This window comes from Micrasema longulum, unplaced genomic scaffold, assembly GCF_059751315.1.
Source record: "Micrasema longulum isolate JH-2025_06_02 unplaced genomic scaffold, ASM5975131v1 h1tg001970l, whole genome shotgun sequence".
NCBI classification, from domain to species: domain Eukaryota; kingdom Metazoa; phylum Arthropoda; class Insecta; order Trichoptera; family Brachycentridae; genus Micrasema; species Micrasema longulum.
Genome location: NW_028279143.1, coordinates 62,793 through 86,073, shown reverse-complemented (window position 1 = coordinate 86,073; position 23,281 = coordinate 62,793). Strand labels below are relative to the sequence as shown.

Here is a 23,281-nt window from a genome sequence, read left to right as displayed (position 1 = left end):
TAAATAAACTAATTAATACTTATATTAATTATTCACAGCACTAAATAAAATGATTTTGACACGGATTACACTAAATTAATATGTTAATATCTACAAATCACTTTTATACATCCACCACCTTTTGTTAGTCATAGACAAATCTTTATTGCCCTAAAAGGGGACTATGTGTAAAAATAAATGACAAAAACAAAAATCATGCGTTTTTATTCTTGGGCTAGCTTTTCGTTTCCGTCAAACAACCTTCGTATATATCTTTATATATATTTAAAACTTTAAGTACAAATAATAAGTACTTTGGCGGACTTATTGCTAAAAGCAATATCTTTCAGCATACCAAAAAACAGACAGATCAAAAGAAGAGATTGGTGAAAATTTTGTACTAAAAACACATACATATATATATAAATAAAACATGTATAATCTAGGATCAAAGGATTGTTGGGTTAAGATAGTAAAATATAAAATGGAAAACACAATTGGCGCCGGTAAAAGTCAAAATTTTCACTCTAAGACTGCCATTTTGTTTCGTACCTACTTCTAGGTGTCTAGGCCTCGAGTCTATATGATGTTGCGTTAAGTGACATTTCCACTTCTACCGCCATGAATTTTATTTCAAAATTTTGTTTTGATGATTTTGCTCCGTTTTCTGCTGTTGTTGTAGCTTAGTTTTTAGTTATTTTTAATAAGACCCGTGATATGAATTTTTATTCGATCTTAGTTCTTCATTATTTATATTTATAGTGCGATGGGATATTTGAAAATATGCATTATAACCATCGGTCTCGTAGTTGGCTCGGAAGTCCTATACGCTGTTGTCAGGAAGTTGTTCGTCAAAAAGCAGCAAATAAACACTGTGCTGGTGTTCAGTGATACGTGTCCCTCGTGCGCGCAGCCTAACAATAAGTTGGCGAAGCAGCAGCCGTGCTGCTCGCGGAATGTAAACATTCTCAAGCGGCTGCTGGACAACACGCGCACGTCCCTAGACCTGTGCTTGCTGCTTCTGACGTGCCCCGTGCTGCTGAAGGCCATACAGCGCGCGCATGCACGTGGCGTATCTGTACGGATCATTACGGACTACGAAATGGCCTCTGCTTCCAATTCTGCAATGATCGACCTCCATTTCGCCGGTGAGAATGCAAAGCGATCATTATTTAATGCGGGTCCCTGATTTTTCTCTTGCATCGAATAGCAATTAGGAATGTTTAAATACAGTGTCGGCCCTCGATTTTCGCACATTAGTTCGGTTTATGAAATTGTATGGGAATGTTAAATGCTCGAATATCTAGGGATGTAAAAATATTATCAAAAGGTGTATTTTAAATAGTTTATTTATCAATAATGCATTAAAAATATTTATTTATTAATATTATTTATTATATAATCAAATCAATGAGGTGTGCCAAATGCTATAAATAGTATCAAAAGCAGCCAACTGCATATTTAGTAGGTACTTAATAGAAATAGCGTTTCTTGTTATGTTGTTAACCTTTAGGTACACACGCTTGGCTAGAGCCAGCTGGAGGTTATGTGTTAAAATTTCAACGGTCTATTATAAGACCATTTTTAGGTATCTTGTGCATTCTAAACAAGTTTGAGATATCCTCCATATGCAGAATGCGCATTGGGCACTGCTGCAATGGTTCTCACCTGTTCAGAATCCGGGAGAAATGTCCGGGACTCTGCCATTTGCGAATGTCAGCTAGATGACGAAGATTTAAACCATATTTTTTTTGGATGCCCCATAAATGATTGTTATCCTGATTTCCTATCCGGCCACTCTCTGATATTAATATTCCATTCCCTATTCATATTCTAACTTTCCTGTCCCCACCCAATAAACGTGTATTTAAAATCCTATGTAAATATCTAGTTGTAAATGGTGTAAAGCTGTAAATATGTTTTATTGTTATATGTATATATTACATTAAATACTAACATACTAACTTGTACATATTAATTATATTACTAACACATGTGTATATATGTAAAAAAAAAAAAAACAAAAATACTCGACACTGGCCAGAACACCCGAGTTGAGATGTGAAAAGGCCATGAAAAAATGAAGTAGAAGAAGGCATCTTGTGCTCTGCAGCTGGCTGTTGGGCACACCGATGTGAGTTGCAATATTTTAAGTGGACAAAGGGGACCTCTCCTGGCTCTTGCTAGAGTATACGGGACATGCTCGACGGGTGTACTCCCGGTTCTAACAGGCTTGTCCCCTTTAGATCTGGACATCCAGCGACAATCCGTTTTCCGACGATCGAATTTCTACTTATAAAGAAAGTACTCCTCTGTTATTGATGGTGTCCGTCTACTCCCAATTGAAGGAATGTCTCAATCCGATAAAAAAAATAATTCTTTAAATGCTCTTCTCGATGCTTAGTAATTGCGATGGGAATCTTCCTCTACAGGGACGGTTACCTTCCTTTTATTTTCCTTTAATCAGTTTAAAATATTCTCGGGTTATCCCTGATCACTGGACTACGCAGTTTTATAATTTAATGAAAAATTATCAGTTTTGAATATTTTCGATCCCCCTTCGTGCTGCTGCGGATATCCTAATTAATCTTCTGAAAACATCCTCTGATCTTGTCCCTTTTCCCCTCTCTATGAATACCGAATGGAGCTTCTCGGTACCTTCCGTGGCCCTGTTTTAGGTCCTGTCGGATGTACAGATCTGGTGGCTTGCAAAAAGAATTTCAAGGCTTTTAAAAAGTTTTGTAATCATTTCTAGCCCAGGAATTTTTACATCAAAAATAGCCATAAACACCAAATGTTTCATAACCAACTGATATTTTGCACATGTGTTCTAGATGTGGTACAAAACTCCCCACCCCTCCCCTACTTGGGACATGAGATATTTCATTATACAGGTGTCCGGTGGTATATTATATACATAAAATTGTTATAACTTTTAAACTCAAGCAGCTAGAATAATTTGGAGTATTGCGTTTCTATCACAAAATTACGGATTTGTGTATTACAAAAAATAGAAGTTGAAAGGGCAACATTGTTTCGCTATCGAGGCGTAATTAAAATACTATTTTTGCTCACTGCGACGGCGGCGCTACGGAAATTCTGTAAAAGTTACAATATTTGCAAGATAAGTTACGTGCCTTGAATAAAATAAAAGCTTAATAAATAAATCCGTAATTTTGTGATTAAAACGCTATGCTCCAAATTATTCTAGCTGCTTAAGTTTAAAAGTTATAACGGTTTTAAGTATATACTATATCACCGTGCCCCTGTATAATGAAATATCTCAAGACCCAAGCGGGGAAGGGGTGGAGAGTTTTGAGTAATAATTACGTACCACATCTAAAACAAATGTGCAAAAAATTTGCCGGTTATGAAGCATTTTGTGTTTAAAACTTAAAATCCTGGGCTATTTTGCGCATCCATCATGTCCAATCAATTTAATCCCAGTCAGTGAAGCATTTACTTCCCTCTTTTTTTCATACCAATGAAATGCATATTATGTACTTCGGGATTACCAGCACAAATCATTGAGAAATTTTTCCGTGTATGTGGGCACTGCCAAGGAGACTTATGTCTTCAGATGTGGTGTGTGCTGTATGTGACGGGCAAGCGTTCACTCTTCAGGGATGCGGATGGTCAGAGATTTATCAGGGATGTTAGAGGGTTTGTGAATAGGATTGATAGGGAATTTCGCGAAAGATGTACTGTGTTACAGTTTTGTCAGTATTGTCTTTATAATGTGATATATTATATTTTTTAGAGTGTGTATTGGTGTTCTATTGGTATTTGAGTGTGTATGGAATCTTCTCCCTTCCACTATCAAAGATGTGTCTACAGTATCTATGTTTAAATCACACCTGAAGAAATATCTCCTTTCTCTTCTTTAATGTCTCCTCTTTTTCTCTCTATTTATTCCCTTTTCCCACTAAAGTTTAGTATCAATGGTAACTCATTTATATCCACATATCGTTAGTTTTATTTTTGTATCTTTTTTGTTGAATTTTTTCTTTTTTTTGCCTCATAGATAGTTTCCATCACAGATTTGTCAGTTTATTTCCTCATTAGATTGTTAATAGTATTCTGTATTTATATTCATTTTGTATCACCCGTCAACAGTAGGAGTGCTCTCCAAAACTACAGTTGTATTCTTATAATAAGATTAACATTGTAACACTAATAACTCTGAGGTGTAATGGCTAAGACGCTACCCTCGTGCACGGAGGGTTCCGAGTTCTACTTCCTGTGAGATGATAAAAAATTCAATATGATTTTACTCTAGCCTGGGTGTTCTGTGCACCTCTCGGCCTGTTGTGGTGCGAAAATAAATAACAATTATTGTTTATTTTGTGTGAAACAGGACCAGAACCCTAGACGAATGCTTTCCACTCGACGGCTTCTCTCGGGTTAAGATCCCGAAAGAGGAAATCAAGCGGAGGTGAGCATGCCTAGTTCGCCTATTACGCTCGAGGTCCTAGGTTCGATTCCTGGCAGGATGGATGTGAAATATTGACTAATGTTTCATTGTTCCCGGACGCTCCGGGTGGAATGTGACACTGATCACCTCACCTTCTATGCAACAAAAATTATGAAGATACGCCGCAATCGGAGTACCGATTCAGCGCCCTATGCACTATGTGTGTGAATAGAGAAATGATGATGATAACCGTTTTCTACTTTCCTTCGACGTACATTTCACAAATGTAATTATTCCAGGAATTCCAATCCGCTGTAAGCCGTCCGTATCCATGATGCACTGCAAGTTCTGCGTGGTAGACGGGTCCTGCGACACTGGGGGACTTCTGGTGCACGGTTCTGCCAACTGGACGACGCAGGCGTGGAGGGGCAACTGGGAGAATGTGGCTGTGACCGGGCAGCTTGCATTGGTAACTGCCGCACACCGAGCTTTCCTGCATCTGTGGGCTTCCCTCCCCGCCTTGGTGTTGCCCGAGCCCCCGCAGTTGTAACCGTACGCTGAGCGTTCCTCCGCCTATAGTTATTTATAATGATTCATGCAGCTTTGCCCGTGCGGTGTTACGAAGAAATTACAAAGTATTTGTCAGCAAAGCGACAGACTGGATAGTCACTAGTACACACACGTAGTACCTAGCGTAAATTGTGTCAGTGCACCTTTTTAATTTTCAAAAAAGAAATTTTCTGAAGTTATGAGAAGTTTTTTCAGGGTGAAAAATAGTCAATGTCACTTCTCACTCTTCCTGCTATTCTGCACCTCAATCCGTCGGTCTTTTGCGAAGTAGCATCGTTGAGCAATAAAAAAAAATCTGTGGGAGTGAGGCGTTTTTTTACGATAAAAGTATCATACGACACTCATCAGCTCTCTGGCTATCCCTATGCAAAAAATCTCGTCGATCGGTCGCTCCATTGTTAGGTGAAAAAAACAAAAACAATTGGACAAACACACTTGCAAAAGGGACTGCAAATTTATAATATTAGTATAGATAAATGTACTATAGTTTTTAAGATGTTTGCGTTCGTATGATTCACCCATACATTTTGGAAGCCATTTTTAACTAGTTATAAATAAAATGAATATTTGAAGCGCTAACTTTGTGGTTATTCTTTATATAATAAAAATAAATACACTTTGTTTGTAACCACTTAATATTTATTTTATTATCAATCGGTTTCGAAGGTACACAGGCTTCCTTATAAAGGTTTGTTATAATTTTAACGTGTCAACTAAATCGAATACATATGGAGGTAATAAGTCAAAGCTTCGCGTTGTGTAATTAAAGTCATTAGCAGTCCAGGTTAGTTAAATTGACTTGCAGGGAAATATAATGTGTACAGTGCTTAACCCACTCCACCGTGAATAAAAACATAATTTGTTTACAAATACACTATTTCATTTAATTAGTAATTATTTCAAATAATTATACATACTAAAATTGTTAAATACCAAAATGACATGTTTGCCAGCTTTGTGTCGGAATGGTTTAAATAATTTAACGCTCGAGCATTTTCCGACAAAATGTTAATTAACAATAGTTTTATTTTCCCAAAATCTGTCATTTTTTTATAGGTTGATAATAAGTTTGTCGTATATTATTCCGAATAATATTACGAAGTATGTCAAATGAACCAGCCGATGAATTGTCATTATGCCACAGGCCCTGTAAATGTTTAGCTTCCATATTCCCTGATAATGTATTTTGTTACAGTGATATCTGTGGTCGCCTTTTCTCTAATTCCATTGTCTCTGTTGAGATACCTATTTTTCTCGTGAGGTTTAAATCAGAAAATTAAAATTTATTGCAATAAAGAGGAATTTTTTTTTTTGGAAGGCAGTATGGAAGACCTGTCATTGGCTAGTTTAAATGGCCACTTTACGCATTGTGTAACATTCACCACTCTACCTCTGTTTAAATATCCTCAACTCTTCCTCCTTCCTTTTCCATCGATGGTTTAGCCAATACTAACTTGTAAACAAAAATACGTACTAAAAATATTGACAGCAAAAGCCTCTCAACAAGATGTACTTCTAAAATGATCAGCTATCCCAAGTATTGTCAGTAAGATTCTAAAGTGGATTTGGAGTATTATTCAAAAATGCAACAGAAAAATTAGCGAAGCCGTAAGCAAACTCCTGTAGAGTGATTGATTGTCCAATTGTTACGAGAATGCCGATACTCATTGTGTGGAGTTTTTTCTCTCGCTGATATTCCAGACAGCATCGCAGCATCCATCATCTGGGTTGACGATAATACCTCTCGGAATAATGATCTCAGTAGTAGATATTGATATTGAGAAACTGAATTCGAACAGTAAGAAACTCAACATATCGGGCTTCGGGAATGCTGACCATTTGTCCAGTCGGGAAGTATTGACATACAATTTTAGAAATAATATATTTAATGGATTAATGTACATGAGCGTGAAGGAGAATGGAACATGAGTGTGCCCCGTGGGGAGTCACACCTAACCTAGTTTACAGTAGAAAACACCTCCACTAAAGTCCACTACCACATCAACAGGTGTGATACACTTCACTACCGCTGGCAAGCGGTTGCCGCGAAGCTCAGCATGTGGGGCGACCTTCAGTCACTCTTGGTTTTCTTCTGTCGCGGAGACTGTTTGGGAGACACCTTAGTCGCCTGAGGAGATTTTTCTGGAAAAAAGAAACCACATTACTGTTGTTAGTCGATTCTACGAGAGAACATTAAAATCTAAAGTAGCGTTCACACGAGGATGGGACGATATCGTCCCGTCCTTGTGAGAAAAGAAATTTGGAGGATAGGACAATGAATCTAAATATTATGCGATTCCATTGAATCATTTATAAATCTATTATATTTTTATATTAATGTAAACTGTGTTTTTTTTCTCTTTTAGGCTATAACTGCTTTTCTATTTCCTTAATATTATTTTTATTTATGGGAAACATATTCGATAACCATATTTGCTGCAACAAATTGGTTTCTTAGAACAGGCATTTGCCCATATAGGAACCGATAGCAACATTCTTCTTTTTCTTCCTCTTCTTTGGTCTTCTGTCGTCCACTGCTGGATATAGGCCTCTTCCATATCCTTCCATTTTTTTCGATGCTGCTTGCAGCCAATTTTTACCCTCCACAGCAGCTATGTCGTCGGACCATCTTTTTTGAGGTCTATACTCCCAAGGTCTCTATCTTGTGGGGTCTTGTCTCGCAACATGTCCTTCAGTCTTGCTACGCGATCCATGATATCCGCTATTCTGGTTCTGTTCCTAATTTCCTCATTTCTTATTCGGTCTCTTGGGGTTATACCGAGCCCGAGCACGGATCTTTCCATAGATCGCTGTGTGCATTTGAGCTTTTCTACATTTCTTTTTGTGAGGGCCATGGTCTCTAATGCATATGTAGTCACTGGCAGTATACATATACATGATTAGGCATACTAATATTTCTATCTGCTGACCCTTCATATACTGAGCCTACTCCTAGTACAAGAAAAAATTGACAGTGTTTTTTGTGCCATCTTGTATAATATGAAACATATGGATATAAAACAAACACCACATTTCACACTAATGGAGTAATGCGTTAAACATATTCTTGTCACATTTTGTTGTCCTGTCAGAAATTGAATTATATATTGTGTTGTGTACGTAATTGGTGCTGTTAGGTTTATGTTTTTTGTAATAATATCACTGTAATTATACCGATATAGCACTGTGTGCACAACAATAAACTTAAACAAAATAAAATATATGTATAAATAAGTGAATGAAAAATAAACATTGATTCTTGTGAAGGCAACACTAAATTCTTATTCTTAGGACCTCGTCCAGCTGACTTCTTCCGATCCGAGAAGTCGCTTTTATAATTCAACTGGGAATTCATTTTTGTTAGAAGAGTTAAAAATAACAAATTAGTTCGTCCACCGACAATTAAATTTCCTATACATCTTGGTATAAAAAATTTATATTTTTTGCTCACTCGCTCGTAATGTGGGCTGTCATGTATTCATTTTCTCAGCGATATGCGTGAGAACTACAGCCTAGTTGTATTATCCCATGGACCTGTCCGGCAAAGTTGAGACTGTTCACAGAGCTGGGTGAACCCGGCTTAAAAGATGGTGAGGACAAAATACTTATTAAATCGGGCGAGAGGAGTTATTGACACGCAGTCATAAGTAGATAAATGGCATGTGCACTCACTGTTGATCTGAGAAAGCAGCTCCTTGGGCAGCCAGTCGTAGTCCACGTCCCGCCGGGAAGTGCCCGTCTCCGGACGAGCAGCACGCGCCAGGTGCGCACTGCGGCGCTTGTGGAGCCCCGCGAGCCCCGCCTGGCCGCCGACCAACGCCAGCACCAGCCCCGCGCCCAGAAACACGTACAAGAAGAAGGTCTCGCCGTCCAGCCCACCGCCCAGCTCCGTGACGGCCACGGTCTGGTTGTACACGGCGCGCGAGTGCGCGCGGCCCGCCACGTCGCGGTACTGCAGCGTCACACACAGTCCGAAGGGGCGTCCCGCGAACGGCTCGGCCGGCACGAAAGAGTATGCCAGCGTGGCCTGCTTTTCGGGCGCCACGGTGCGGCCGAACCACACGGCGGAGAAGTTCTGGATGTGGAACGAGAAGTCCACGGGGTACCGGAAGGACGCCTCCAGCGACTCCAGCAGCAGGTCTTCGGGGCCCGTGTTGGTGATGCCCACGAGCAGCTCGGCGGGCCGGCCCGCCGGCAGCTGCAGCTGCTCGGAGCCACTCGCCGGCAGTCCGAGATGCTCGGAGCCGCCCGCCGGCTTGGTGAACAGCACGGCGATGTCCGCGCGCGGATCCGCGTCAGCGTCAGCTACTTCGGCCTCCCCCTCCACGTCCACTGCCTCGTCTCCTCCGTCCTCCAGCTCGTCCTCTTCAGCTCGTACCATGAGAGGTCCTGTTAACGGTTAATTCATTAAAATCCATTCATAAGCATGCCACGTATTTTTTTTTAAAACGATCACTTCACTTTTCGAATAGCCGAACATTTAAAGTTTGTTCTACTCACCATTATCGAAGGTAAAAATGATCGCCGGAAGAACTAAGAGCCATAATAAAAATAAACCTTTCATTTCTATGCTCTCACTTGCCGAATATTCTTATGACTACTGCTAGATCGTGAATGACAGTTACTGGTTATAGCGACGAAGCGCACAGCCGCTGGCCACGAGACACGACACAAAATAAAATGTGTCCAACTGGAAATACGTGGAGGAATTGCTTATCGAACTCTATTTTTTTTATATTGTCTATGATACAGTACTTACGTAGGCACTCGGTAATAAATATCTAGTGTAAGCCTAATAACTCTGAATGAATTAAAATCAACCTTAGCGAAAAAATGTTTGTCGAAAATAACCGTTCACAATGAAGTCCTATTACCGACCCTTATTCATAAAAGCAAAGTATGGAATTGGAAACAAAAAACAAGGATGAGAGTAGGCCGAATGCTGTAGAATGAGTGGTAAAACTATGGACAATAGGTGCACAAATGTTGAGATCCACGCGTTATATGAGGCTGAGATCGGCATAATCGAAATTTATTCTGGCATAGGAAAATATTTCAGGAACGAAATATGAAAGTCTAGATATTTACAAGGCTTATGACCTGCTAGTAATAATAGAAATGTGTGGAAAGGAGCCGCAAAGGGGGGCAAAGTGGCATACGAAGATCTAAAGCTGGAAAGTCTGAGGCTTAGAAGACAGTGAGCAAAGCAGCTACCTACCTAATTCAATATCTTTACCCTGATCAGCCTCTAATAATGGGCAGAGAATGCTGGCTACGAGCTCACCCAGATGCTTACGGGTCACGGTGGGTTTATGAGCTACCTGCATCGCTTCAAGCTCTCCGAAATCGACAGCTGCCCATGCGACGATGAAACTCCTCAAGATGTCCCTCACCTGTTGATGCATTGCCCCCTTTTCAGCTTTCAAAGACAACGGCTGGAGGCGCGATGCAGAAGCTTGGGTGAAGATCTATGCGACATCCCATCGGTGATAGGTAATAAAGAACTCACACGAGAGGTAGTATTATACATGATCAATATAGTGCAGGCTATTGGTAAAATAAACCAAAGTAGGGAAGAAAATGCCGAACACTCCTCTAGTGGAACGGAAGGCCTGTTGACTACTGCCAACAGGCCGGCTTCTCCTGAAGAGTTTTGAGTGGTTTCCTCTCCACATAAGCAAATGCTGAGAAGTTCCTGATTGGCCCACATTAGTATATTCCACCTGATCCCAACAGTTTAGATCAATTTAAAGAAATTTAATTGCAGAAAAATCCACTTTTGAAATATAAACCTTGTATATTATAAGCAAGGTAAACAATAAAGCAACTCCCATATAAAAAAATTTTAAAAAATGGGCAGAGAATTGAGAAAGTTGACAGCTTTAAATACTTAGTTCACCTAACTAATGAGAATGGAAGCATGCATAAAGAGCTCGCAACCTGCCTAGGAATTACTCGAGCAACTTTAAACACGATGCGCGCATGTGATGACCAAATATTTGTTTTAATGAAAAATTTTAGGTACTAATTTTAAGTCAAATTAACTTCAACATATTTCATAATACAATACTTCAAGGGCGCTTTTGAAATTTGAATGACCTTATCGAACTTCTTAGCACGATGACTCTAAGATGAATTTTTTAGTGCTACATGTAACAGTCGGCTGTCTTTTCTTATATTTTTTTTAATGGCTTTTTCACTTCCTTATTGGGGTGTTCTTAGCCGGTGTCGAGTTTGAATGATATATTTTATTTATAGATAGTCAGCTATCGCAGATATTAACTAGTTATTACAATGGTAGTGAAAAGCTTGGCAAGCGTACGCTAACCAAACGTCAGCATCCACAGGATTGAGAAATCCTCGTCAGTTATGAAACGTTCATCGATTCAAGCCGGCAATATATATATAGATCTAAGGATTCCTTTGATCAGTACACAAACTGTCGAAACCGTCACAAATCGCAGCAAGCGCTCGCAAACATCCACAAGTAAAGCCAAACGCCCTATCCACTAACCCATCCGACACCGATCTGATCTACATTTTTATTTTTTTTATTTTGTTTATTAAGAAAAACAACAGCAATACAAAAAAATATACACAACATTATAAAAAAAACATAAAATAAAGCCAAATCAGTTTTCCACATAAATACAATTATAAAAATCCAGTTCAGTTAAATATAATTCTTAGAAGTGCATGTGTGCGAGTTTTTTTTGTGTGATGATGCGTGTGTAAAAAAGTGGAGTGTGGTTTTGGTAGGTATGTGAATATGTGTGTGATTGTATATAGGTGTGAGGGTAGGTTTAAGGACAGGGTAAGTGTGTATTTGATATGAGTGAATAGAAACAATTTAAAATTATAATGTAAAAAGATATATATATATATTTTTGTAACGACACATAATTTTTTTCAAATAATAGTTTTTTAATTTTGGTTTTAAAAGTGAGTTTACTGTAATTAAATATGTCTATGTTATTGAAAAATAAATTATAATTACGCGTCAAGCGAATCAGAGGAGAGTTCTGTGCATAGTTGGTGCGAACTGTGGGTACATGGAAAAGAGATACATAACGTTATAACGTATAAACTATGAATATGAAGAATAAATGAATGAAGACTGGCGTCTATCAAATCCCTTGTAGAGGGGGTTTTGCGTCTATACACAGTTTTCACTAACACCGATCTACATACCGTATGTAGATCGGTGTTGGATCACAACCAAGTTAGAGGTGGTTTTGGTTGGATTCACACGGTTGCGCTTGTCGCGCTCGACAAAATATATACGTCTATGGTTTTGGATAACTGACGTACCATTACCAATTTTTCAATAATCTATGCCAATCTATGCTGACAGCTGACAAGTGACCGAATGTTGGCTGAATGCACTGAATGTTGACTGGGATCTCGGGTCTCCAGTCCTCTGGTGGCTGACAGCCAAACTTATTTGTTTTAGTGAAAAATGGAATTGTGATTGCTGAACCCTTCTTAAAAATTGCTCTATTTTTACAATTTTGCCTTAAATATTTGACTTATCTGAAACTATGGGAGAGTCAGAATACAGTAGCGTTCTGGAGGAAGGTGCTTTGATTTATTCGAACGGGAAGCTTTATATCGTAACGCACTTAGAATCTCAAGACTCTTCGCATGATTGTGAAAATACTGAATCGGGAGAAGAAGAAACTTTTACGTTCGACCCGGTGTCTCAGAACTACGAACAGGCTGTTCTGCACACTGATTCAGAGTCCCAGGGATATGAGTCAGCCATTCCGCGTTCCGATCGGGCTGTTCCGCGCTCCGATTCAGAGCTCGAGGGCCACGAGTCGGCTATTCTGCGCTCGGATTCAGAATCTCAGAGCGTCTCCGAGTTGCAAACCGTCAGATGCTCCGATAAGGCCATTCCGCGCTCCGACGAGTCCCAGAATTTTAACCGAGCCATCATGTACTCCGACTCTTCTAGACAATTAGGATTGCTAATGATAAATGGTGAGTTTTAATAATTTTTTCTCCGTTGTAGTAATATTTAAAAGAGCGTTGCAAGAATATTTGTAAGATATTGTATTGACCCTTCTTAAGAATATTTTAGACGATATTAGATATGCCATGTATGATAGGAAAGTCACCATTCCAACTTTCCTGGATTTCAATAGCGCTTTATTATTGTACTTCCATTTATATGACAATAAATTGTCAAATGTCACGAGTCACTGCCGGATACGCTTGATCATTGACAATCATAAAAGGTTGCAAATTGTAGATATGCTGAAGGAATATGTTGAGTATTAACTATATTATCTTTATCTTTAAGGAGCTGAAACCTTTATGATGTTGGTCAGATTCATTTAAATCCTGAATTAATTTTTAGACAAGGAAACCTTTTTAGCATTGTTCTTTTTTTAGTATACATTTTTTGGAATGTATCCCCCGTGCAAAAACAGGATCCAGTGAAATAATCAATTCACGCGTCTCAGACACTGCCAACAGCTCCCACTATAATAACAAGTAATGGTCACTTGCAGGGGTCGCCCCTCCTGCGGAGTGCGTGCTGTACGTGTGCGGGCGCTGCGGCTGCCAGACGGACTCGGCGGAGGGCTGCCGCCGCCACATGCTACGCCACCACCCCCCGCCCCCGCCGCTGACCCCGCCGGCTCCCGCTATCAAGTACAACCCTAACCATTTACTTGCGTGCGCCTAAGAAAATTTGATGTTATTTATTATTTATTTATCCAGAAGTTTGAGATTCAAACCCCAACCTACCGCAGCTTATTTTACATTTTCTAACACAGTTATTTACGACTAACAGAAAATGGCCACAAAATCAAAATGTTTATAAAAATAATACCAACAGAATATTCTTTAAATTATTTTTCACAATTATTTATTGCCAACAATATTAATTTTATTTCAAAATATTTAATTTAATGAATGTCGATTTACTCGCGTAGGTCGTGTACGCATGAATATTGGCTGCAGCCACGCACACCGCGCGAAGTGCGCAGCCGGCTGTGCGCGGACTGGAGGGCTCGTTGCTCAGTGCGGCGCTGCTCGCTACGCTTCGCCAGTGAGGCGGACGCCATTCTGCACGCGCGCTGCCACGCGGCCGGCGCTTTCCGCTGCGCGCTGTGCGGTGCCGCGTTCGCCGCGTGGCGCGCGTGCTCGCTGCACTTGCTGGGCGCGCACGCGCGCTCCTTGGACGCGCTGCGCTGCCCGCGCTGCGCGCACCGCGCCGTGGGCGCCGCGCGCCTGGCGCGCCACCTCGCCTCGCACCTGGCTCCGGACCGCGCGCGCTGGTACGCGCGCAAGCGCTGCCCCGCGTGCGCCAACACCTACGCCAACTCCAAGTCCCTGAAGAAACACATCCAGGCCGTGCACCATAAGCTGAAGCCCTTCAAGTGCAACGTGTGCGGACATTCTTCGGCTACTAAGAACATGCTCCTGGTAAGTACCTCTACTTTTGTCATTTGTCGATAGTTCACTCTATTTGTATTTATTTAGTTTGTAAATTTACAATTTTACATAATATGACTTTGCTGAAAACATGATGTCTGCGAGTATGGGAATTGCGTACCTACGGAGAGACTTTGCTTAAGGTATTTCTCGCCGGTCAGTTAAACTGTGGTAGATTATCAGAGTCAATTTCACAAACTTCACTGTCTTTATTTTATAACATCAGATTTCTTAAGTACTTACCCATATTTTTATCTTTATTTGTTAAAGTAACAGTTGTAATATTGTTTATTCCATATTTGTATTTTTTTTACACATTTTTTACTTACACCCTTATTAAAAATGTAAATGTGTTTAAATAAATAATTAATATATTATTTATCCCTAATGTAAACGAAGCATTTTGTTAGAAAAGTGGATAAACTTCCAGTAGCTTAATCACAAATAACTATTGACGTGATAATAATTTCTCACCATGGTTGTTTATCGTATTCGCGATCACAATCAATGGAACATCCGTGAACACCGAATATTGAATGTCAAAATATTTACGTTTCGCGACGTATAATCCTGCTGCGCAATCACAAATTTTAATTTCACTGGTGTAAATATGGAAAATACTCCAAAACTGCTAGTTTTATTTATTTATTATTTATCACGCTATTTATTGCATTTAGCCGGCGATTGGCAAGCCAAATGTCAAGAAAAGCACTCACCATAGTAATTGTAATTTAATTTTCACTTTTTTGTATTAGATACTCCTTACTATTTTGCAAATGCAATATATTGTATTATTTTTAAAGTAAATGCCGATTTTTCGCCAGTGAACTGTATTTATTTACGAGAAAAACAATAAACAAACCGACACGAGCGTTGACTTAGAGATTACACACGCGTTGACTTATGACTGCGTTAACTTAAGCATGTTAATATTGGTCATTGTGATCGCTCAAATGTTTAGCATGTTTTTAAGCATGTCGATAGTTATTTGTTATTTTTCTTTTTTACATTTTTTTTTGCACCACAACAGGCCAGGAGGCCTAATTACAGTGGTGAATTACATCACAGAGCAACCCAGGCTTGAGAAAAATCACATTTTAATTTTTGTGTTCTCACCGGGAATCGAACCCGGAACCTTCCGTGCGTGAGTCAAGAGTCTTGACCACTACACCATTATTGAGCTACAGGCAATTCAATTTTTTCTTCACAAAACATGCATTTTTTTATATCACAGTTTACGACCACTTCAAGAAGTCGGTGCTAGTAAGCACTGATAATAATAATATCTCGGGTGAGTTCTTTATTACTTGTCACCGATGGGATGTCGCAAAGATCTTCACCCAGGCTTCTCGCGCTTCATCGCGCCTCCAGCAGATGTCTTTGATAGCTGAAAAAGGGGCAATGCATCAACAGGTGAGGGACATCTTGAGGAGTTTCATCGTTGCATGGGCAGCTGTCGATCTCGAAGAGCTTGAAGCGATGCAGGTAGCTCATGAACCCATCATGACCTGTGATAATCTACCATTATTCTACTATTCACCTGAAGTCAAAGGCATGGAAAATTGCAGGGAAAAACATTTTCAAGTTCACTCAAATAATGATCGTTCCAGATTTGAAGGGACCTGCTTCTTATTATCCTTTTGGCAAAGCTGAGCGGGAAATCGTCGAAATCGGGGGCTGTCTTCTTGAGCGTAGCCTCCCGAGCCTTTTCGTCAGCCTTTTCGTTGCCAAGGAGTCCGCTGTGTCCCCTTATACAGCCGATGTACATGTCCTGGTGTCTATTACAATAGGGTTGACTGAATTTCGGTCAGTTATTGCATGGACGCCAGATTTGCAATCGGTCAGGATAGTTATTTTCTTCCATCTGTTTGGTGGCTTCTTCAAAACAGAATGGGACTTTTCTGATCGCCAACAGTTCCGCCTGAAAAACAGAGCAGAAATTGCCAAGTTTCAACTTTCTCGACGGTAGCTTTCTGACGCCATTGTAGGGTACAAAAGCTGTACCTACTTTGCCGTCTAAGAGACTGCCATCTATGAAGATCCTTAACTCTTCCCGCCCCATCCCAAGCAAAACCTGATCATCGTAGCCATGATCTATCAGATGGCGCTTCGCTGGATGAGGAAGTGAGATGTAGTCTCCCACTCCCTGATGAAATCTGTTCTGCGGCAAGTCTGGCAAGGTGAGGCTCTTCTTCACCTCATATGCATCTGCAAGCTCCCTGATCCTCAGATCGAGTGGCATGAATCCACTCAAAACCTGCGCTGATACCGAGGAGATCGTCCTGTATCCCTCGCATGACCCGATGGCTATTTGTCGTTGAATGGAGTTCAGTTTTTTCCGGTTGACTTTCTTGTTGACCGCGTCCACCCACACGCTTGAGGCGATCGTGATCAGAGGCTCTACAGCGTATATTTGCTGCATAACCTCCGGTGACGACCCCATGTCCGGCTTATTATATGTAATACTTTTGAACGTGTATCCAAGAAGCAGTCCGTTTTTAAACTTGTAAACGTTAATGTAGTTGTGTTTGTTGAGGAAGATCTGCCAAACTATTCTTGATCCATCGATTCAGGTACACAAATCAGTATTAGGGATAATATTGCAAAAACCGTACATAAGTCCTTGACTTAATAAGACAAATCTACATGAAAAAAGGATATTCACAAAATCGGACTACTCGGGTGATAGTACATCATGCGCACTCTAATAGGAGTACAGTAAGAAACAACTTAATGATACCGAAACCACGTATAGCATTATTCCAAATATAATTCCTGTATAATGTATATAACCGTGTGTTGGAAATCTGAAAATCCAACATTATTGAAAAAAATAATCGCTTCTCGGTTGACAGGCATCAGAAGAAATCCGATTTTTTAATTTATTTTTTTATAAATAGGATAACTAAATATATTATTACGAAATTCCATCGAAGCGTTTATAACATTTTTTTTAGTAGACTCTTTTTTTCATTCTTTTAATTCTATTTGTATTTTTGGAAAATATATTAAACGATTAACTAAAAGGTATTTTGCCGCAACAAATCATGTTCGATGAAAGCGACAGATGTAGGTGCACCGTGGCTTTTATATAGAGATCACATAAACACAATAGCTGTAAAATAATAGCTGTAAAAATCCCAAATAAAATAAAATAAAATAAAATAGTGGATAAGGCGTATAGACTAGAATCTCCGAGCCATTCGCATCACCGGATACACTCGAACTTCTTTACTATACTTATGTACGTAGTCAACTCGAATTTGCTTCGCATGGTCCCCTCGATATAATGTATTTATTAATCAAATCAAAAGAAATTTATAAGGAGCCTGGAATCATTTTATCATTTTGGTAACATTGAAAATAATTACGGCAAGTCTTAGATTAAATTGAATATAAAATCATTACAAAAAAGGCATTCGGTATTTTTTATTTATTAGCAATAATAACCTCCGTGGAAAACGCAAATGTTAACAATTATTCTTTTCTGATAATCTTAATCTATTTCCTTATTAACGGACTTATTAACACAAATCTTTATGATATGTATGTACAGGCACAATGAATTAAAATACAAATAGAGGAAATTAAAGCTAGGACAAAAAAAAAAAAAAAATTATTACCTTGGGACAAGATTTGGTCCATCTTAGCGATTGTTTAAATATAGAAAGACCTGCACCAGAAAAGTCCAGATCTTGTCTCGAGTTTACAATGCGACACGATCGTGACATCGGTGCACGAAAGCCATAGTTTGCGCTGTGCTGATCGAGGAACGGCGCATTATTATTTCGCAACCGGCGGATGCCACTTGTTCCAGTAACGATGGTACATCAATTAAGCCATTTAGTAAATTAAACATAAATATGGAGTCAATGTTATTTCTACGTTTTTGTAGACTCGAGATCTTTAACATTGACTCCATTTCTCTGTAAGTGTAGTCTCCCTTTTAGAGGCCGATCATCCGTGCTACTTTTCTTAGCAGACGATGTTGCGCCGTTTCCATATGATTTATCTAGCCTGCATAGAAGGGAGACCAGATCACGGAGGCATTTTCTAAAAGAGGATGGACAAATAAGCGATAGAGTGCTTTAACCATTAGAATATTAGTAAAGTCACTAGATGTCCCGCTAACAAAACCTAAGATTTTTAATGACTTATTAACCGTACTATCAATATAATCATTAAAGGTAAGTTTACAGTCCACGATGACTCCGAGGTCCTTATTAGACTTGACTACATCTCGATTGATATTTTATTTGTAATCAAAGGAGATAGGTTTTTAACTCGATAAAAATACATTATTTTACATTTTTTAATATTTAATTATAGATTGCTGGCTTTGCACCACGTTTTTTTTATTTTTTTCATTTACCACATTCGATGTTTACATCTTTAACATAATTTATGAAAACTTATTTGGTCTTTTTATGTTAGTCAATCACTGTTTTTACATGACTATGTTTTCTGAATAAAATAAAAAAAGGTAACTTAATTTTTTTTAAACTCTGTATCGTTTCCTAGAAACAGGCCAGTAGAACAATAGTTCAAGTGTGGCATTACAATCGATCGGTATACTAATTTACTCTAGTTCTTCTAATTCTTCCTAAAAATTCTACTTTTTTGTAATTGTTTTTGTTACCAATATTATTTGTTTATTTGTTTAAATTTAATGTTGTGCACACAGTGCTATGTTAATATAAATCTAGACAATATTACGAACAAAAAATAAACCTAACACAGCACCAATTACGTACACAACACAATATATGAAACAACTATCTAACAGTACAACAAGATGTCAGAAGAATTTGTGCTTTGTGTGAATTTACTAGTGATTGTGTTTTTATTGTTGTGAGTATAAAATGTAGTGCGTGGAGTGAGGTGTATGGAGTGATGTGTATAAGATGTGGTGTTTATGTAGTGTGTATTCTGGTAGTACCTAGTTTAGTATTAATTGTTTCCGTTTATTTTCAAAGAGGCTAAATGATACTAATATTACAGTAACTTTAAACTTTGAAGTAGGGCACACATAAGCAAATTCCTATATGTGCTCCAATAATAACAATAATAACATTAGTATTACTAAACATTAAAATCTATAAGACTCAGCTTCCGTTTGTAGCAGAGAGCTGAGTCGTTAAAGATGTCTAAATCGTACATCTTCTCAATTTTAGAAAAGTTACTAACTGCTCTTCCTAAGAGCGAATTTTGAGCTGCTCTGGTGTTGCATTTGTTGTAGCACAGTAATACAGTATGTCGAGTGCGACGAATAGGAGTATTAAAGTTTATTTCAGACAGCAAATCGGCACAATCAATCCGATTATTTAGCAAATTATAAACGATTATGAAAACATTATGTGGCCAAAAGTTTAGTTTATTATCAATCGTTATACCTAAATACTCCATTTCATCGACTTGTGCAACCAGTATTAATATATTTTTAATATTTGTCTATCTTTCTTACTTTTTTACTTTAATTTTATCGTGAATCTTGAAATATGGCACACATAAATGTCACAGCTCTAATAATAACATTGTGTAAATATTTACATTTAACCAGTCGGAAATTCTATATAACTCTCTCTGCGTTACCATTACAGACATCGCGCAGTCTAACAGACTACTTCCCATGATATATCATCCGCAAAGTCTAATTTCACATTCGCTCGCATGTTTCCAATATGAGGCCAGTACGGATCCTCAGAGAACTCCTTTTTTGTTTTCTTGCTCTTTTGAAATTGAACTTTCAAATCTTGTTATTTGTTTTCTATTCTGTTCTGCTAAGCCTAAAAGCTATAACTTTGTTTGTTTTATAAGATATTCAATAGCCTCACATATTTAATAAGCCGACAAGTCATTTCTGCTTCTCGAATATGAGATGTTCTCTTGTAAAAATATAATAATTCAGATTGGCAACAGTAACATCCTATAAAATTTGCAATTTTTCAGATACGACTTTTATTCTTAGCGGGGCAGTATAGTTAAAATATTCCTCAAACCGCAGTGTTTCCATTTCAACAACACCCAACTTTTCCATTTTATGCATTAATGTTTTTCTATCGGCTGTATCAAAAGCCCCTTTTAAGTCCAAAAATTAGAGATGAAAATAATCGGATGAATTTCCTAATTGAATGAATTAAATAATCGAATGAATCATTCATTTCCAGTATTCCATAGATAATAGAGGTAGATTATAGGGGGTTAAACAGGTTAAAACAAAAATAATTGTGGCTAACCCCTTCCAGGATGCTAAATAAATATTTTAAATTTTCAAATAATTGATTCAATCAATTCATTTGTTCATTCAATTAATAATTCATTCAAATGAATGACTGCATTTGAATTTTCATTCTGATGAATTTAGAAATCAAATACTATCACAATATACAAATTGTCTCCACTGATTACAGCGGCTTCACATGAATATTTATTTCTGAACCCCGACTGTTCATGTTCATCTATTGTTTCCTAAAAATTTATTATGTGTTAGCCTAGCCGAGAGCGCTATTTCCCTTACCGGTCGTATCGTTTCCAGCTTCACACGCGGCAGCACACGGGGGAGAAGCCATATGCCTGCGACTTCTGTCCCTACCGCTCTGGAGACATTAACACCAGGAATAAGCACCGCATGCGACACACGGGAGTGAGTAAATTTTACATCATCTTCTGTATGACAACGCGTACGTCTTTGTTTACATTTTAATATTTGTCGTCACGATTGCAGGAGTTTCCGTATCGATGCGAAGAGTGTCCGTACCGGTCTATTCAGAGTGGAGCCTTACGCTCGCACGTGAAGAAGCATCACCCCCACCTGTCGGCTGCCGGTCCCACGTGAACTCCACGTCTCTAGTGACAACTGGTGTGGCATATGCTGAGGAACCTATTGATATTGTGCGCAGTTTTGAGTATTGCAGGTGCAGAAATAATAAAGTTCAAAAACGGATATTAACCCTTTAGGGTTTATTATACAAATAAAAAACTCGCACACTCAGTCAAGGACCAGCGGACTTTAAATTTAAAGGTTCAGATCAGATCAGATACACTTGGTAGTAGAATACTACTCCTTTGTTCCCGTCCTGGCTTTATGCCGCTATCTAGGCCTCCGAGGGCCTGGGATCATCTCTCTCTCCAAAGGGCATGGCAAAAAGAAGCAGAATGCCGTGTTTAATGCTGGTTTTTACATGTTACAATAAGTCACATTGTAACACACGAACATTGTGTCGTTCTATTTGACTAAATGGCGTCTTAAATATATTATGTACCTTATTTTTACACATACCACTTCAATATTTGTTTTTGAATTTTTAAATGTAAATAAAAATGTACATGGAAACCATATTAGTTTTATGTCATCCAATCAGAACTAAGTGTATGAATTACAGTAGAACTCTAATTATCCGAACTCCGATTATCCGAATCGCCGATTATCCGAATCACTTTCAGAATTTCGACGAAGGCTAGACACAAAAAAATACATTTGAAAGATTGCTCTCACATGGTGGGGGAAGCCCGGAGCTCGGTTAAGGTAAGGTCGGTAAGGCAGTCACATTATGACACACGTAGAACAAGTTGAAAGGCTTAGGAGCTCAAGAAAGGAAAGGGTGAAAGAAGAGAGTGCCGAGGAAGGTGACATTATTGTCGAAGCAGACACGGGACCATCAGCTATTGAAGCATTTGCCGGCCTTGAAACTGCGTGGATGGAGCGTTAGCCCTAGTGTGACCACATGCAACTTCTCTGTCAAGCGAATGCGCGACTTGGCTGCCCGAAAACGGATAACGACAGTCAAACAGCTTACTATGAACAGCTTAGATGTTCAGCAAGCGATGACTTTCATTTACAGTACGGTACGTACATACTGTACTAACGTACAGCATTTGCGAGTATGCTTAACATGTAAAAGTGTTGCCTTTTCATTTAATGAATTGAAAGCTTTTTTTATTTGAAAATAGTTTTTTCTCCCATTTTCAACATACATACAGTCATGAATTCAAATATACCCTTTTTTCGGAAAAAATAAAATTATGCAAGTGAGGTCCGGTCCCAATTGATTTGGATAATTGTAGTTCCACTGTATTTCTTTTAACTTTTATGGCTAATTCTCACCTTTTTTCTTAATTTTTCTTCTTTTGTAACCATCCGTGTTATAACTGAAAAATCTGTAATTAGTCTTATTTTTTTTAAATATAGTTAACAACGTAATGTCGTTGCGCCGGCAATATCTGTTAAGTGGCATTTAGAATTTTTTTAAGGAGATAATTTAAACAATGTATGTTTTGATGATGAATTTTATTTTTAAATACATTTTTATTCATGACAAATAGGAATAATACGTAATTTTATTTTGATAAAATATTAAACTATATTTTGTTGAAACAAAATTGCGAAATCTTATTGAAAAAATAAATCACTTAACAGATATTGCTGGCGCAGCGACGATAAGTGAAGTTATTATACCAGTTTTTTGACAAAGACTATGATTTCTACAATAAATAAAAATGAAATAAAATGAAGAACTTTTATTTATGAATGAGAAAATACGGTTTTTGGCCAATGATAGCGATAAAAGTGATATTAAGCTTGTAATTCAACAACAAAATATATATTCACGAATCTTTCGAGTTAAAAATATAAGTTTAACTCATTTCTTTTTTTTTTTCGTAAGGTTAACTCTTCCAGTGCCTCGATTATGAACACTATCTTCACCTGTCTATATCGAGACGGTTTACTTAACTTCTGTACTATCTGTATCTTAACTCGGTGGTACGTTCTGCCTACTTGTCATATCACCATCATATGATGGAAACTAGCCAATGGAATGACCGCAAACAATTAGTCCGCGTTCCTTACATCATTAACATTTAAAATAGTTCTCA

The 23,281-nt window shown here is 38.4% G+C and overlaps 3 protein-coding genes across 3 annotated transcripts; 2 read left to right on the top strand and 1 right to left on the bottom strand.

The window, feature by feature from the left end:
• Window positions 1–539: 539 nt before the first annotated feature.
• Window positions 540–5,599, top strand: LOC148273370 (mitochondrial cardiolipin hydrolase-like). Its single transcript, XM_088238814.1, has 2 exons — window positions 540–1,127; window positions 4,693–5,599. The coding sequence occupies exons 1-2, from the start codon at window positions 746–748 to the stop codon at window positions 4,941–4,943; spliced, it is 633 nt and encodes a 210-aa protein (XP_088094940.1). The 5' UTR covers window positions 540–745; the 3' UTR covers window positions 4,944–5,599.
• l(1)G0320 (signal sequence receptor subunit 1 l(1)G0320) lies at window positions 5,581–9,610 on the bottom strand. The gene is made up of 3 exons (XM_088238813.1): window positions 9,464–9,610; window positions 8,636–9,352; window positions 5,581–7,105 (listed from the first exon to the last, which is right to left on the bottom strand). The coding sequence occupies exons 1-3, from the start codon at window positions 9,525–9,527 to the stop codon at window positions 7,035–7,037; spliced, it is 852 nt and encodes a 283-aa protein (XP_088094939.1). The 5' UTR covers window positions 9,528–9,610; the 3' UTR covers window positions 5,581–7,034.
• A 2,665-nt stretch (window positions 9,611–12,275) lies between these two features.
• LOC148273368 (uncharacterized) lies at window positions 12,276–22,914 on the top strand. Its single transcript, XM_088238796.1, has 5 exons — window positions 12,276–12,946; window positions 13,480–13,621; window positions 13,906–14,398; window positions 20,943–21,050; window positions 21,132–22,914. Exons 1-5 carry the CDS (start codon window positions 12,505–12,507, stop codon window positions 21,240–21,242), a joined length of 1,296 nt encoding a protein of 431 aa, XP_088094922.1. The 5' UTR covers window positions 12,276–12,504; the 3' UTR covers window positions 21,243–22,914.
• The last annotated feature ends 367 nt before the right edge of the window (window positions 22,915–23,281 follow it).

Coding starts and splice junctions, on each gene's coding strand:
- LOC148273370 (XM_088238814.1), top strand. CDS start 746: ATGGGATATTTGAAAATATGCATTATAACCATCGGTCTCGTAGTTGGC. Junction 1,128..4,692: donor GATCGACCTCCATTTCGCCG/GTGAGAATGCAA, acceptor TAATTATTCCAG/GAATTCCAATCCGCTGTAAG.
- LOC148273368 (XM_088238796.1), top strand. CDS start 12,505: ATGGGAGAGTCAGAATACAGTAGCGTTCTGGAGGAAGGTGCTTTGATT. Junction 13,622..13,905: donor CCGCCGGCTCCCGCTATCAA/GTACAACCCTAA, acceptor TTACTCGCGTAG/GTCGTGTACGCATGAATATT. Junction 14,399..20,942: donor CTACTAAGAACATGCTCCTG/GTAAGTACCTCT, acceptor TATCGTTTCCAG/CTTCACACGCGGCAGCACAC.